The sequence below is a fragment of the Phalacrocorax carbo genome, chromosome 6, assembly GCF_963921805.1.
Source record: "Phalacrocorax carbo chromosome 6, bPhaCar2.1, whole genome shotgun sequence".
Lineage (NCBI taxonomy): Eukaryota > Metazoa > Chordata > Aves > Suliformes > Phalacrocoracidae > Phalacrocorax > Phalacrocorax carbo.
Window position 1 is genome coordinate 63,322,386 of NC_087518.1, and position 17,728 is coordinate 63,340,113.

The 17,728-nt window shown below is 38.6% G+C and overlaps 1 protein-coding gene across 1 annotated transcript in view; it reads right to left on the reverse strand.

The window, feature by feature from the left end:
• VAV3 (vav guanine nucleotide exchange factor 3) overlaps positions 1 to 17,728 on the reverse strand; it is a 172,217-nt gene that overhangs the window by 12,337 nt on the left and 142,152 nt on the right. The window contains exons 21-25 of the mRNA XM_064455631.1: positions 14,363 to 14,428; positions 9,666 to 9,700; positions 7,903 to 8,019; positions 7,125 to 7,212; positions 2,798 to 2,927 (exon numbers count right to left, since the gene is read on the reverse strand). Coding sequence (XP_064311701.1) covers positions 2,798 to 2,927; positions 7,125 to 7,212; positions 7,903 to 8,019; positions 9,666 to 9,700; positions 14,363 to 14,428 — 436 coding nt within the window. The remainder of the gene's footprint in view (positions 1 to 2,797; positions 2,928 to 7,124; positions 7,213 to 7,902; positions 8,020 to 9,665; positions 9,701 to 14,362; positions 14,429 to 17,728) is intronic.

Sequence of the window (17,728 nt, forward strand, 5' to 3'; positions counted from 1 at the left end):
TAAAGCAAGGGCCTAATTAACTATCTCCATAAAATGAAGATTTTTGTTCTAAAAATCGAGTAGATGCTGAAGAAAGAATCAAATTCCCTGAAAATTTAAGAAGTTACAAGGTGATTTATTCTGATTCATATCTGAAATTACAAGTAAACTGAAATGCCACTTGATTCTCTTTCCTTCAATGGGTAAACGAAAACATGGCAGTTACAGAAAATTAATACAAGCCTTTCTCACGTTGTTCCAGAAAGTGAAGTTAATTTGGTATTGCCGTTCAATTTCATAGTAGCTCAAGACTTTGGCAGCAGAAAATGATACAACTCTGTCAAATCTACAGTGGCTCAACTCACGGTTTTTAGAAATGCTTTTCTCACTTACTCTGTCAATTACCAGAGCAGCTGTTTTGAATAAGAAGCTGATTTTTCAAAACATACTCATTAAAAAATCCAGATACAGTCCTGTGAATAGTATAGTGCAAAATACTGAGTTAAAACCCAAAACCTCCTTAAAATCAGCTTCAAGCTGCTGAAGTCCATTGCAATCACTAGCTTCAGCCCTGTGCCTGTTAAAATATGGTGAATGTGACACCGAGTAGTTGCACAACTGAAAAACAACAGGAAAGTGCCCCTCCCTCTCTTCAGCTGACTTATCTGCCTTCCTTTCAACACTGTTTTTCTTACACTCAGATTAAGTGGGAAGAGGTCAAAAAACACAGTTGTGTGGCGGTTCTCACTGAGGACTGTGAAGTGAACTCAATGTCTGGCTGCTGCCCCACGACTTATTTGCTTCTGGTACTGAACAAAACTGCAGCCTAAAGTGTACCAACTTCTTTCCAAATTGAGCAGCAGGGTTGACACAGCCTAGTTACACAGTTATTCTAACATCGACTTGGTATAAACTAAGAGGATAGCTTTAAAACTGAGCAGTGTGACCCACAGATGGGCTGTTAGTCATGGAAATTTTACTTTAAAAAAAAAATCCATATCATGGAGACATGCTAAGACGTTTTGAGAGAAGTGTCAAATCCATTAAATGACAGTCATCCAGAGTCAATCTGGGTAGGCTAGCAGAATTGTGGAAATCTAACAGATCTTATATGAGGAGTCTGAGAATTGAGAGGGTTTTTTGATCAGCTTGGCCTAAGACAAAACCTGCCAGTTCCCACCAGCATAGTCTGTAACATTGAATGGCTGATGTTTACTGTAGCAGAGATGCACTTTCTCATCCCCTTGACTAAAACGAGAGCATCCCTCGCTCATCTCTCTTGCTCTCCCATATACTGCCTAAAAGATCTTGTTAAAGGCCATGTTTTCTTTTGTATGTGGACTGAAGATAATGATGAGGTACCATAAGTCTTGTATCCTGAAGAGCATGAAACGATTGGACTAATGCTCCTACAGACTAATAAGCTGGTGGACAGTATAGATACATTCCAACTGGCCTAAGAAAGGAAAGAAAACAAATCGGTTCTTCTCACCATCAATAATAACCAAAACAAACACGAAGTACATGAAGGAGGACATATCCTCTGAACAATTAAAGCCTCGATGCTGTGAGGAGGCAAGGGATGAGGAAAGCATGAGAGATGACAAGAGGAAGAGAGAAGCAAAGGGAGATCGCAAGCTGACGGGAGAAGAAAGGACGGGACAGGTAAATTCACTGAGAATGGAGGTGTATTGAGACACAGCATAGCAGGGAGACAACTGACAGAAGTCCTGGAAAGCAGTGAAAGGAAACAGAAGTGGACGGAGTAAAGAGGAGTTGGGAGATAGAGCCAAAGTCAATGAAATGCAGAGACACACAGCAGTTTCTTACAATCATCTGCCCTAAATTAACTTCACTTTTATTAGGAGAGGAGGAAAGTCTCCAAAGTTACAGGAACGTCATGGAACGGTGGCAAGCAAGTAAGCAAAAGCTCACAAACACAGCAAATTAAAGTAACACCGCCAGCTTCATCATCACAAAGACTAGGCTGGACTCTATGGTCTTTCACAGTGCATGTCATTAAAATCCCTATCAATTTTTATTTTCCTCTTATTATCTGTTGCCGTACAAAGATACAGCCACTGTCTGCAGAACTGCAAATCTAATATTTGCTTTTTGACAGAATCTTTATATACTTTCCAGAGGCCAGCCAAGCGGTAGTTTATCATCAACACTGAACTTGTATATGTCCTAAAAATCACGCTAACTTCCACTGAAGCTATAATAGGTTAAATGAAGGATACCATGCACATTGTACATCTTCTCAGTCAAAACTTTTTAACTGCTATTTAGATTGCACCGTATTTCATTACCTTTCAGAAGCTTACAGGCCTCTAATGAACATTTAAGGTTAAAAGGCAAGCATGAAAATAATTATGATACAGCAAATGCAATAGATTTTTTGAGAAACTTATTTGGCATTACTGAGATGCTACTTCATACGGCTACACTACAAGACTGATTTTAAATCCCTTTTTAAGGATTAGGAATTGTCACAGACATTATTAACACTTGTATCCATGTGTATGCAAATGTCTGAAAAAACTAGGCAGGATGCAGTTTAATCTCTCACCAGCATGCCTAATAGATTTTTGAATATCAGGGAGATTTTAAGTTTGGCAGCAAGACAAACTTGCTAGACATGTTTATAAACCTCCTGGCAGATCTGAATCTGCTTAGCTTCAAAAAAATCTTAGCTAAAAGCTTTATCATATTAATTGGTTATATGTCAAAAATGGAAAATGATGATGTTCAAAGTACCTTGCCCTTTTACTATTTATATGACAGAAAATAACATACAAATTTTTGTAATACTCACAGCTGCCACCTGTTCTGTTGCTTCTTTGTCCCACTGAGTTTTCAGATTCTTTGTATGGAAATTGAAGAGTAGTATCCAAACTTCGAAAGCCTTCTTTGAGAGAGTGGTGCTTATAGTATTCTATGAGTTCCTTTCAGAAAGAAAAAATACCGTGTCACTGGAAATTGAAATCACATCCTTTTGAACACTCTGGTGTACAGTCAATGACAGTTTTATCATAGAAGCAACCTTATTTTATAAAACAACATCCCAGAGTACCCGTTCATTTTTTAATAAATAGAGTATCCTAAATATTGACTGCTTTTACACTGCCATTTAACTGGTTTTTGTTGGGGGTTTTACTTCAATAAAACCTTATTGTCAGAGTCAACACTTATTGCTCCTTTGAGCCAGGCTGAACATGGATTTGCTTTTCTGAAGTCAGGCATAAGGCAAGGTCAGCTGCTTGTTAAGTATATATAAAGGTAACTGTCTGTCTTCTCAATTTTCTTTTGCAATGAATGATAAGTGATGTTTATCCACAAATGCATTTGTAAGTACACAGATCCAAAATAAAGCACAAGGCTTGCCTATAAATCAACATTTGCTTAATGAGCAGATACCCGGACCATGTAATACTTTCAAGGCTCTGCCATTAGAATCTGTGGGCTTTCTTTTGTTGGTTCTGCCTGTCCGCCCCCACCCCCCAAGCGCACACTGAAAAATCCAGCATTTCACATTCTCCTTGGGCCCAATCCAAAAATTTGTCTCTCTGTGTGTGTGTTTATATGTGTGCATATATACAAACATACATATGCACACAGACACATTTTATATATACACACAACATATCTATATGCACATATACACATATATACATATGAAAATATAAAAAACTGGCTCAAATAGTTTAATTTACCAAGGAGATAAGTTGCTTTAGTTTCTATTCTAAATAAGGCAACACCCATCAAAATACTGACAGCTGATGTTATTCCTTTGCCATCTTCAACACCTGCCATTGTCTTATGTCTGAATTAGCCCTAAAAATGTCAACGGCACACAGTTTGTACACAGAGCCAAGAATAAGATTAAAAGCGACCAGACAATTCAAAGCAAATGTACTTCATTTAACGATACTTCAACTGTGGGATTTCACTCTTCAGAAGTGCAAGCACAAAGCAAGCAATGTATTTGCTGTAAATAAAACTCAGTCGTTCCATTCTACTTACTTACATTTAGATTTCCAAAACCAAAGCTGACCAAGCCAAGCTTAGGTCAAAATAAGGAAACAGTACTCTGTTCAATCATTTCCTTCTAGTTGAAAATAAATTTAACAAAATTATTCGCCTACAGTATCCTATATGAGTGATATATCAATTCCAGCCAAACAAAATGACTGTTATATTATTTAGTCCAAGATCTAGTGCATAAACCTTAAGTTCTCACAAACAGTCTGAAGATTATCTTGTGAACTGAACTCTGGAGCACTTCACTCCCCACGCTGCAAGCTGTTGCATGTCTCTGAAACGGCTTCTAGGCTCCTATGGCAGAGTCCAAAGCTAAGCATAATCTACACCTGCTTTTAACAGTTCACAGTCACAGACCTGCCAGGCGCTCCAAGCAAGCAGAAGGCCAGGCGAATAAGAACTGTCTGGGCTTTGCTGTCCGACAGCAGCACAGCATGCACGCTACAATGTCAGCAACCGAATTTTCTCTCACGTACCATCAGCGAGCACCCAGACATTCAAATTACCACGGCAACAGAGAGGGTAGTTTGTAAGCAAGGAGCATTCAGTAGATTTCTGGATAAATGCAAAAGTAATTAGGACAAAACTTTTGTTAGCTTTTGGAACCACATAAGCCTGTAAGACTCATGCTCTTTGGCAAAGATAGTAAGAATTTCAGCTGGGCAGATTTTATTTGTTGGCAAAATAAGTAAAATGGTTCCAAACTGAGAAAAAAATTGCTTTGGATCACAAATATTCAGTTGCTTTTAGAAGCTTGGTTTTTAATACCATTCTTCCGTGAAAACTGTCCACAGACAACTGGCCTCCAAAACATTTGTTGCACAAATCACAGTAGCAAGCTTACGAGCAGGTGAGCAAGGTAAGTAGCTGCTGCCAGCACGGATGGGGCTCCTCAGGAGTCTGGCACATCACCATGATTCACGCCAGCGGCAGAGCTGACCCTTCACTGCACCTTGGCCTGCTGCATGCTCAGCACATTTTAATTACTCTTGCGAAAGTTTTTCAAATCTACTATGAAACCTATGTACGAGAGCCATTCTACTTTGGTTACCTCCAAAGTACGCTGTGTCACTCAAAGAACACGGTGTCACTGCAGATCACTACTTTAGGTTTCCATGGCTGCTGGCTTTGTCTCTCTTCTGCTCCCAGTTTCACTCGGACTACATTTGTTCCCCTCTTCTTCCAGACACCGTTACTTTTTCTCTTCCATCTACCCGGAACAAAGCAGCTGTTCCCCAGCATACTGAACCGGTGCTTACACCGTCACATGTCCATTTAACTCCCAAGGGCAGACTTCATAATATCCTAAAACTGACTGAGGGAATGACTTCTTCCTAACTGAATGTCAGCAAAGCTAAATTGGTAGCGATGAGGCCTTTACACTATAAATTTCTTTTGTCCTCTCGATTCTTTGATGCAGTGCATATTCTTTCTGTTTCTTCTTCATCCAAGTTTGTCCCCTGTACTTACACCTCCGATCATTCAGCTCTCATGTGAAACCTGCACCAGTGCATTAAACCGCATCGTTACCACAAGAAGCAGCCGGCAGCACGCGACTCCAGCTCACGCTCTTTGTCAAGACCCTGAGAGCGCTCATGTTCCCAGCGGTCTCCAGTGAATCACTGGTAGTGTTCGCAGGCTAAGCAGCCACCTCCTTCACGCACCTGAGGAACGCCATGATTTATGTTGCTACCAGTGGTAAGATCTCAGGGTCCCCAGTCCTAACACTGAACACTTCACTGGTTTTTAAGTGTCAAATGAAGACATTAGGGTGCACAGGTAGATTGGTGTATGCTTCGTCAGGAAACTTACATTCTTCCCGTTCTAATGAGCACTTATTTCAATTAGGGCCAGGCAAATCATAGATTTCTGTTTGATTTTTTTCACCACCTGTAGGATGGTTTTGTTTTACAGAGTATCAGTGGTTAAATTAATATAATTTCTAAGACTTCCTGGTTTTAAAGCATCTCTCCCTCCTCTAGCTTTGCATTGTTCTTCATTTTTATTTATCATTTTAGAGTACTTGGATATGCACGCAGGAAGGCTGCAGCATAGGTTTTAATCCAATTGATTGCACTAAATGTAATATATTGAACGAGCTTCCTTTAACAATGCATCAGAAAATGCTTAAGCAGTAAAATTTTACAAATGCACTAAGGTAATTTATTCAGACACCCTGTATTTATGAGTCTTGTCTGAGCAAAATGAGCTGTCAAGAAACTCTTTAAAATTGAAGTTCAAAAAAAGGAATTTCTTCCCAGTACAAGATGACTCTGACATAACACTGAGAACTTGCTGACCTGGGCAGTTATAACACCAAACTCTTATTTCTGGGGGTGAATTATGCTTATAGGTGAAACATAGTGAAAGTTAATGAGGGCACCTATGTTTTATGTGTTATTACTATAGTTTGCCAGTGAATGGTTTGCTGCCACAGAGTATAAGTTCGACGTAGCCACACAGTTGCTGTAATTGAGACTAGTCGATCCTGACTCCAGATGATTACTATTCCAACAAGGACTGCTGAGCTTTGAGCTGTTTAGACAGCCCCGTTCTCTAGCTGCACATCCCTGCATAGTGCACCAGGACCAGGAAGACCAGTCCCTCTCTCCCAGGTTTTTCTGGGCTCTCTGGCAAAACTGCACCTTATATCCTTCTCCCTCTGAACTTACACGTCAGTAGGCACCGTTCTGCTCAGCCATGCACGTGCGCACATGCTGGACTGGGAAGGAACCTTCACCTAGCTACTTTTAGGAATCATTACTGCACAGGGAAGAATTTCCAGAGACATTGAAATTCTCCTTTCAAGAGTCAGCCTAACTCCATAGTGGGCTGATGCATGGGATTCAAATTCCTCCTGTCTTCCACATCACTGCAAGGGATGCAGTCCAGTCCTAGATATAAATATGTAGTTTTAAGCACATACAACCATCACTGAGAGAATAAACCATTAATATAAAAAATTATCCTGTTAGCAGGGAAGGACACAATTCAAATCTCTCGCTCTCACAGCCTTCTGTAATGTCACAAACCAAAGTAGCTCTCACTAACAGCAACAGCTACACAGAAAATCACACATTGTTAAGCTAATCAATGCTTACCATTAAATTTTTAAATTTTCTATTTTCTGCAATGTGGAAAAAGCCATCTCTTGTTAAAATCTTGATGTGTTTCACTTCGTTATTGTACCTGTAGGCAATGAGTAACTTATGAATATAAATGTGTTTTTAATCAGACACAATCAATAATTACCTGAGGGCATGCCCCAATAACACCACACAAATTCTTAAGACAAAATGTATATCTGTGGCAAAACAAAGTTGACGTCTAATTAACCAAATATATTTATTAAAGTACAGCTGAAGAGGTAATCTGTAGTCAGAAAAAGAGTCACAACTAACTCCTCATTCTAACTGGGAAATCCCATATATTTGTTACAGTTATATCCACATTTATTAACAACATGAACGCAAACAAGACCCTCACAATAATTTGCATCCACAGAATTTATGAACCCGCATTTTACTGAAATGTCTGAGATGCAAAGGGCTTTGACAAGTTCTCCCTGAAGTCAGTGAAACATTCTTACTCACTTCAGAGAGGCAGATCACACTCCAAACACTTGCTTACTCTTACCCAATACCCTAGATCATCATTTTTGTGGACCTGTTTGCTACACCAGCATATAAAACCATTGCTACCTTCCTACTGTAAGCCCTGGGCATTTTGTCAGCTACTTCCATTTCCTTATATTGACCCTCTTAAAGGCTGTGTATGATTATATAATTTGAAACAGGTTTTTATTTTCCTTAATTATTTCAAGCAATATCTAAATGTGAGAACAGGAGAACTTTCTGGAGGAGATTTTATACCACTTACTTAATACTGATTGCATATTCCCCCGACTCTTTGGTCCTGTGCCGCACCAGGTAAGTGCTATTTACTCTGTTAATAAGTTCACTTTCTGCTTGCAATCTTTCCATTGCTCCTGCAAACCTGTAACAGAGAACAACAGAAATTGCCTATGATTTCTTCAAAGCTACAAAAAAGGTCTATCAAATATGCAATGCAGAGTCCCAGTAGTCTGCATAGGATGGAGACCTAAAAGTACAATGCCTGTTAAGGAAAGTACTCAAGCCTGAGCATTAGCTGAATGACTACTGGCTTGAATAGCCCATAAAACCAAATGTTTTTCTGAATCATGTGTTGCAAGTGGAACAATAAAACAGTAACCCAGAACCTTTGAACCTGCCTGAGTTCTCGTGGGATTTATCTTTACAGAGTGGAGAATCACCACTGGTAGCATATTATATCAAAAAAGAGACCTAAATAAAAATTTGGTATTTATACAAGCACACCATTTTATTTTGTTTCATAATTTATCATAACCTTTAAAGGCTTAAAAAATAAAAGAGAAACCAGCCTAGTATGTCCAAATTTGAAAGAGCCGATGCTAAGAGTGGAAAGCTAAGACAAATAAGGCACCAATCCTGCAGCCTGACTGCATAAGCAGATTTGTGCCCTTGCTCTGCCTTGCTGGTTTGGGTAGGACTTCATGAGAGGCTGTCAGCAGGCATTTACTTGCAAAACTAGAGATTAAACTGCTAATGGAGGAGAGGAAAGTGACCTGGCTCCCAGGGAAATGATGCTTATTTTACCATTTTAGAAAGCAGTCCAGAGACAGCCAACATCACGGACGACTACTATGTAAAATTTCATGCTAATACATCACTACCAATTAGAAGGGAGCTTTAAATAAAAAAATAGTTATTTTACGAAACAGACTAGGGAATATGCATTTTGAAGTTTATTCACAAAATACATTACTTTTTAAAGCAAGTTTCAGTGTACTTTTTCAGTTAAGTATTGCAAGTCCTCAGATGATAAGGACTGACCCCAAAGATATGCTTTCTTTTAACAAAATTATAAATACAGCAAATGTTAGAATTTAATTTAAAATACCAGTTTTTAATATTAAACATTGTATTTGGCTTGTTATGAAAAAAATCAGTATTGGTTTAGATCTGCTTCTGATTTCACTTTTGGCAAACTAGAGGAAATCAGAACTCGCGGCTAAATGACAAAGCATAAAGGCAGTGAAAGAACACAAGGGATGCTTATTCTGTTCTCTCAGAATCACCGTGTCTTTTCCAGAAGCGAGCTGAATTCCAGTAAAGAGTTCACACACTACAAAAGCCCCAGACCAGCCTTGGTTGCAGTTTTGATACATTGTCCTTATATATCTCTACAGCCTTTCTTTTTTTTTTTTAAAAAAAAAAAAAGAAAATGCAGAATTATTCACGAGAAATCTAACATTATTCCTTCTCTTTATTCACTTAATATGTAAGATCTACTTGCACACTTCATGTTATATGCATCTCTTATTATTCTATTTCAGACCTCTGGGACTGAGGCTGCACAGCTACAGACTTGTAAACAAAATGACAAAATCATTAAGCACTTTATTACATCAGAAATGCTTTTAGGCAATGCATAGTGTAGCTTTCCCAAACCATTACACAATGCCTTCTTCAGAAGCCTAGAAAGGTTAAGCTAATATAAATTCAATTGTAACAAACACAGTTGTCTTTCTATGACTGCTTCTTTCAAAGAGATTCTTGTAAGACTAGCCAGGGACTCACCACAGTTGTGAAGAGTAGTCGACTGGTTTAGGAACCTAGGACATGAAACAATACAAGAGAATGAGGATCAAGACTTTTTCCTAATCAACACACATTAGATAGCATTGATCTAGTTGTCAATATCCAGATGAAACAAGCTGAAAGAAACAGACCATCTAGTTAGCCTGCAAGTCTATTTTCTTCTGAAGGAAGGAAGGTATAATAAAGGACAAATGTTCCATACCATTCTGAAGGTAGTACAGGATATTTTCACTTTTTGCTGCTGTGACAAATTTTCTTACTTAATAGAGCCGTTACAAGTTGAATGTACGCATTGCCAGAAAAAAATCATACAGAAAATAGCCCAACGCTACATATTGTTGAGAAGTAAAATGTGCAACAAATTTGCAGTAACATGTACAAAATTCACTTCAGGTATGGGCTTAGAAAGACTGTCTATTAGGAAACATAGTATATAATCTGAGAGAGTTGAGTTTAATCCATAGATCATATAAGTATGACATCATTCATACCTTTGTACTTGACTTGATTAACTCTTGTACTGGATTTTAATGAGCATGGAATTTGATTCTCAAATTCAATTTCAAAAAATTAGCAAACTAGAATCAGTTTGAAAATGGGATATGTATACGTGAACATGTAATGTTTATACATTCACAAGATGCAGAGAATAAGCAACCCCCATGAAAATCAGCACTTCATCTTGACCTTCTCCCACTGGTGTCTGATACCTCGGTATTACCCTACTCTTCTAAAACAACATGTGAAACGTGCGAAGTGCCGAAAAATTGATTTTAGTGGCAGCTTAGTGTATATCGTGCAGACTTATAAGCTAACGTCATATATTCTTAGAAAAAGCAAATTATTTCTTTTTTGTCTTCCAGTAAGTAAAACCAAAGCATGTTTTATCATTTTCTGGAATTTAATAGGGAAAAAATGCAATAACATTCTTCTCATATTTTTTTTTATCTGTAATACATGGAGTGTCTTCAACAGAGACTCCCAACTCAGGAAGATGTTATTACACAGGCCTACAAACTTAAAACAATTGAAATTGAAATCAGTTACAACTCCCGCTAACTTGATCTCAGGTATCAACCAAGATCTCCATCAAGTCTCTAGACCTGACCTTGAAATGAACTCCAGTGATGGGACAAAAAAAGCTACCCAAAACCAAAACAGAATAAAGAAAAAAAGGAAGACAATCCAACACAACCACCCCACCAAACACCCTGCATCTTTAATCACGGCATTCTGCAGTTAAAGTAGCAAGAGTCAAGTAAGGCAAAATTTTTGTGTTAACCTGTCCAAAATGCTACGGTATAGTCTAGCGGTATTGCTGAGGTAGTGACTGGCAGCTTTTGAACGGAAAACAGCAGAACTGGAAGCTATGAAGAGATTACTGAACCAGGATGTTGTAAGCTAGACGACAGCAGACAGTGTGCGTTGAGGGAACATACAGACACATATGATATTTAAAACCACTTGTGTGGCAACATATTATCTTGCAACCTCCTCAAAAACCACAGTTACTAGAGTGTGAAATTACTGAATTACCGAAACAAGTTGTTATGATTTCACCATTTTAAGGCTCTCATCTTCATGCTAACAAGCCTCAACGCTAGAGTTATATAATGCATTTACTCCAAACACTTCACTTAAAACACTGGCTAGGTGTTTTCTTAGATAACTTCAGAACAATTTTATTGAGAAAGTTTTCAAAAAACTTAGATTAGAAATTAAATTATTATCCCTCCTAACTTCTCCACAGAAGCAAACATAACTGCTCACGTTTTTGTGACAGCATAGGGGTTTGAGTAACTTTAAATTTACTTACGGCGTGACTTCTGTCCCTGCACTGTTAAGATTCATTTCCATGAACCAAAACTGGCAAAGTTCACAAAGTTCTGCTTTCTGCCTTTGACATAATGGTCACTCGAGCTATATACACAACCCCTTACTCGAATGCCTCTCAACCCAAGACTTTTATTATAAAATTCTGAATTTTACAGTACAGCCCAAAACTTGCATTTTTTTCTAAATAACAAAGCAGACACTAGTCTGGAACACATTGAAGGTCTCTGTGATAGAACCAGGGTCACACGTTCAGCTTGCACAACTGTACATCTACCCAGGTGTTAAAACAGTCGCCAAGTTAGTCTAGCTCTTGAGGGAGGAAAAGGAAGGCGCGTCACTCCCCAGGAGCACAGCCAGGGGCCCTCAGCTAGCACCCTTTGCAGTGCTGGTGGCACGCAAAGCCTCTTCAAGCGCAGGGGGCCTAACGCAGCTGGGCACTGCCGCTGGCAGCAGCGGTGGCACTTCACAGCCCTGCAGCTAGTGACGGTGTTTCTCAGGCACCTCTGCTTCCGACGGCGAGGCTTGGAAAGTTAACAGATTATGAATACAATGACAAAGAATTTCTACGAGAAATGTTTCACTGAAGCAACCGAATGAGTCGTTTCAAGGCCAGCTAGGCACTTACGGAGTCTTTACATGCTGCGAGATATTTCAATAATACGTTTCATCTACAGAAGAATTGCACCTTTAGTGATTTGTATTATCTCCCATAGGACTAATTAAATAACATGCATCGTATCAGCAGCAGGAGAAGAAAGAATAGTTAAAAAAAAATTCTTAATGCATCGAGTCGTCCTGCTATGTTGGAACAGTTATAAAAATTCAAAGATGGTTTAAGTCCATCCTTCAGAGCAGTTAAAACAAGAGATGAGTAGTCCTTTTCATTAATTTTGAAAGGACAGATATATAACAAGTGTTGTCCATTGTTATGAAATACAGTAAAATCAAATGTTATTCCAGAAGCTCTTGGCTCATACTGTGCTATGTATTCAACACCTCTAAAGAAATGAGAAAACTGGAAGAAAGCTAGGTAGGAAGAACCAGTTATTACTCATACGGAGCAGAAAATGTCTGCTGACATATACTACTTATTGCAAAGTGGAAAAAATTGTTTATAGGTACATCTGTGAAAAGTCTGGAATATAGATTCTGGAGCTCAGCAGTTTTTCATTCAAAACTCATTCCTGAAGGCCTTTATGTATGTATTTTATACTGTTTCTGGGCATTTTTATATCAGCTGGTTGTAAAGACTGTTAGACTTAATAATAACAGTAAAAGTTATAGCATGTTTAAAACCTGATTGATGTTTCAGTATTTTTACTGCACCATTTATCATAATACGATGTTTATATTTCATCCTTCCAAGTTAACAGTGGTAAAGCATCAATTTATCTTTTTGTTCTGATCATGACACTGGTTGGTAACATTTTGTGAATAATATTTATTAATTCTGTAAAACTATTCTTTTCAGTACTCCTCTAGATAGTATATTCTAAATCAAGCGGAAAGCTTTACCGCTAGAAAGCAACCTTTACGACACCCCAGCAGTGCTTTCCCTAACTTTGGGCATCCCGTTTCCTCTGCTTTGAAGTGTAGTGGTGGTTCCCGAAATGCTGCTGCAGCTGCTGCCGAGGATGTATACAACAGCTGACTGGGTGGCTCCAAGAACACCGCGCCACTACCCAGCGGGTACTGCCAGCCACCGGGAGGGTGACGCCGCGGCATGGGAACCCACAACTCGTACAAGAAGCAAGGGGTGGAGGGAAGAAAGCTAAGGTCACATAACATTTTCCTCCTTCTTCCAGATCTGTCCTCTCACCCCATCTAATATACCTTGTACCTACAAATATTCTGTGCATGGAACCAAATCTGAAAATACGGGGCACTAATTAAAGATGCCTCAAGAGATACAAATGCATTTCTATTCCTTAGGATCACATGTATATTTCTTTTAGAAACTAAGGCACCATATGAGCCCTGAAGGCATATCAAAATGCAGCCACTAACAGCTGATTCCACCTACTTGCAAACCATTTCAGGGGCATATCTTGATTGCTGTAATGAAAAACAATTCTATTGCTAAGCCAAACTGTTGTGAATCAGGTTAAAGGAAGTTAAAGTGTCTTACAGCAAAGTAAGGAATATGATTCATCACTGGGTTTATGGGTTTACACAAATTAATCTCAACAAAGGGACATATAGTAATCTGATGCGCAGAGTTACAGAGACCAGAGAACGAAGGAGCAAGTATACGGTATGTTAATGTATCATCACACCTGTATATAAAACTCTTGAGTACCTATTATAAAATAATTTTTCTTATTGTTATCATGAACTTCTCTAGATTGAGAACATCCTTGGATGAAGTAAGGGCAGGCAAGAACCTAGAGAGAGGATAAAATTTCTCAAATTCAAAGTTTAATATTAGTTTTACACATTTTTAAACTCACTACTTCAGGTGTAATCCCTCTCTCTAACCCAAAGCGACTGGGGAAAAGATTAGGACCCCAGCATTCCCACCTCACTGCTGGGCAAGGAAGAAAGTGCACTTTCACACAACAATGTTTGTTCTGTACTCTGAAAACTCTTTAGACAATTCAATTTATTAATATTCTCAAAAGTTAAATCTGCTTCTCAAACATGTTTTCTTGACATGTCCTATCTACATCCGATTACCAAAAGTATTAGAATGCTGTATTTTAAGCAATATTGAACATACCATGAAAACACAAAGGAACCAGAAACGATACGATTTTTGTAAGGTAAGATTAATAAGGCGATGGTGTGAACTAGGCAGTTTTTCTGTAAGATGACAAACAGAATTAAACAATTGTACTTACACATGGGCTAGGCTTTACTGCATCACTTGGGAAGAATCCAAGCTCTCCCGTTGTTAGATTTCTGCCCTAGGGAATAAAACCCAAAATTTTCCATTTTTGAGACATAACGGGGATTAACAGTACATGATAATACACGCACAGGGATTTAGGACAATATGAGTATATCAAAGAGTCTTGAAAATAAAATGTTCTAATAAAGTGTTACTCAACAGTTTTGTGGGTCCTAGAAGCATTTGGCTGTGACCATGCTGACCACGTGTTGCAGTGCACATGGCTAAAATTTCTGAACACAGATACATAAAATGAAGGCATCAAAATGTGTATTTTGGCAAACAAATGTTTTCATTTAACAGATTTTTAAACGCATATAAATGCCTAACCTCCATGAAATTTGATGTAGTGACTGTAAACATAATACACTATCAGCATTCGACAATGAGAATAAGGAGTACTACTTTACAAGCACTGTGATCTTGAAAATTACATTTATTTTTGATAGCATACCTGCAACATAAACAATTAAAAGGGGGAAAAATGCTTCAGAAACAGACATGGAATTTCTTTGGGGTTTTAGTTAATTTCGTTTCTGTAACACTAAATGTGCAACTGTACCCTAATACCACCACACAAATCAGAACTCTGACTTCAAACAGGGTAAAGCTGAATGTAAAAGCAAGAATTATGAGGGTTTATGAAAAAATGAAAACATTCTTTGACTGTGATATGCTAAGCTCAATAAATAAGTGCATCATTTTCCTAGGGAGATCATTATGCAATTTGTCACACATGCACAGCGACCCCAGTGACTGCCATCTTTACCAACTCTACAGTGAAGTGCAGAGGAGGGAAAAAAGCAGGTAAGCAGTACTTAAGCTGTAATATGCAGAATAGCGATGATATTAGAAGAATTATGGGCAAGAAAGTGACAATCTCATAGATCTGAAACTGTGTTCAGCAAAGCTTTCCGGCCCTCTCCCTCACTATCTGCTTGAATACAGGTTACCCTTTGCAGCCATATATTCCATTTACTCCCGAAACATGGATTCCTCTGAAGTACAGACTTAACTTATAAGCAGAGCTCTGACAGTCTCCCAACTACATGATACTTATTTACAATACTAATCTTACCTGAATAGCAAGTGATATCACAGTCAGTGAATAAAATATATTAATGAGAAAAAGCATTTGAAGGAGAACAACTGAACGTTAGTTTTGTATGTGCCCACACACCACCGCTGTTCATGAGAAACATTTATATAAAGTGAAAGAAGCTGAAAAAATGACACATATGCAACATGTGTCATGGAAACGTACGGACAACACACAAGTGATGTCCCCAACAAGCAGCCAAGGATCAAAATTTTATGAGGTCAGAAACGGACCCCTGTGTTACCTTCTGAAAGTGCAAAGAAAGAGACATCGTTTCAAATGTTCGATAGTGTTTCATCATGTTTATAGCGCTTCGTCCTGCAAGTCCGAAATGCAGCCTGGGCGCTTCCAGAATTACCTCTTACTGTTTTTCCAGAAATGTATTTGCACACCCTGTTATCTAGAATGAAAGCTAGCTTTCATCTGCAGACATTTAAATGCTTCAACCTGCACTGAATTATACCAAACTGAGCTGTTCTATGACCTCAAGTGAAAATAAATAAAGTCATTGAAGAAACCATAGCATGTAGATAAAGACCAGTCCATGAGACAATACGATGTAGAGCCAGCCCTACATTACCTGGCTTAGATACTGCTAAGCAGTACACAGTGGTACAAACTGCAGCTTAAAAACCCAGCAGAACAGCAAAGATCATGAGATTAGCTGAGACCTGTTTTGGTTAAATCACTGTCACAAAGCAGACATTCTAATGTATACACATTCAGAATCAGGAAACTGAACTGCAATCCATAGGCTGCGTTGTAACATCTGTGCGCTTTCACTTTGAGTATTCTGTGGGTAACAAATCAATGGCACTTGCAGCAAAAAATTCATCATCTGGAGGACACTGAACATGCGTTGAAATGAAGTGGTGAGCAACTACATCGTCAGTGGACAGACTTACACGAGAGGTACAGCACTAAGAAATACCCTCCACCCAAGCAACAATCCTACAGCTTCCTTAGAAGTCACCCCGTGTTGGAAGATGCTGCTCTGTGAAGCTCTGGGATGCGGGCTAGGAGAGGCTACAAGCGAAGCACGCATTCTACGGAGCGAGACCAAAGCAAAAGCAGCAGTAGAGACATTGCACGGACAGACTCTCTCATCACACAAAATATCGCCAAGTACCATGGCCAGTACGAGACTTTGCCCTTGCATTTTGAGCAATGGCATGACTGTAACAAGCACTGAGACAACCCAAGAAAGGCTTTTTCTTCTGAAGGCAAGCTTCACATGAGAAAACTGCAGGTGGCTATGCTAGTTGAAGAAAAGCAAGTCCTTAAACAGAACAGGGTTTGATCTATTACACGTTGCCAAAGGAAACTGCTCACTTAAAAATGCTCTGTCAATAATGAGCTCATACAAATAATTTGATAATGTCCTTAGGACACTAGGTTATTTTGTTTAGAAATCCTAGCTAAATTCATCAAGGCTTGGTGTCATTCATACACAAAACCATGACCTGTTGTCAGATGACAATTTCAGAATTTAAGACCTATCCATCATCTCATTAACAACAGAGAAATGATTATGTTACCATACTTCACTACTTCTAATCAGTTCTTTCTACTTTATGTTTCCTGCTCGCCAATTGCTTATTGTTTGGTGAGTAAGCATTTCCCTTGAACATTGTCCTACAATGGCTTATGGTCATTAAAAAACCAGAAGGAAAGGACTGGACAGAACTGGATTTAAAATGTATATACAATTACATTGTATGTCTAAATCATTATATTATATATTAAAATATATATTACATGTATGTGTGTATACGTGCATACATATTCATATATATAAGGGCCAACAAAGCCCTTCATTCCATTTCTTTCAATGACAGTCTCAGCAAGACTAGAGGCTGATTCACGACTCTCGTACCTGTCTTAATGAGAGACACTTTCTGAAGCCATTTGACACATTTGCTCTCAAGTTCCAGACCGCTGCCTGCTACGTAGCTACGCAATGCCCATTAACTTCATCGGACATGGACAGAACTAGGACTCCAGGACAGCTAAAATTTATAAATTATCATGTCCTTCACCCATTTTCATTTTGTTCAGCACAAAGTGTGGTGAAGAGAGGAAGGAGCCAGACAAAAAAACTACAAACCAAATTACAAACCAAAAGGAAAAAAAGGGCGCTTTCAAAAGGCACTTTTTACAGTGCTGCCTCCCTAATGTTTCCATTTAGTATCGTAAGTGTATTTACAATATACTTAA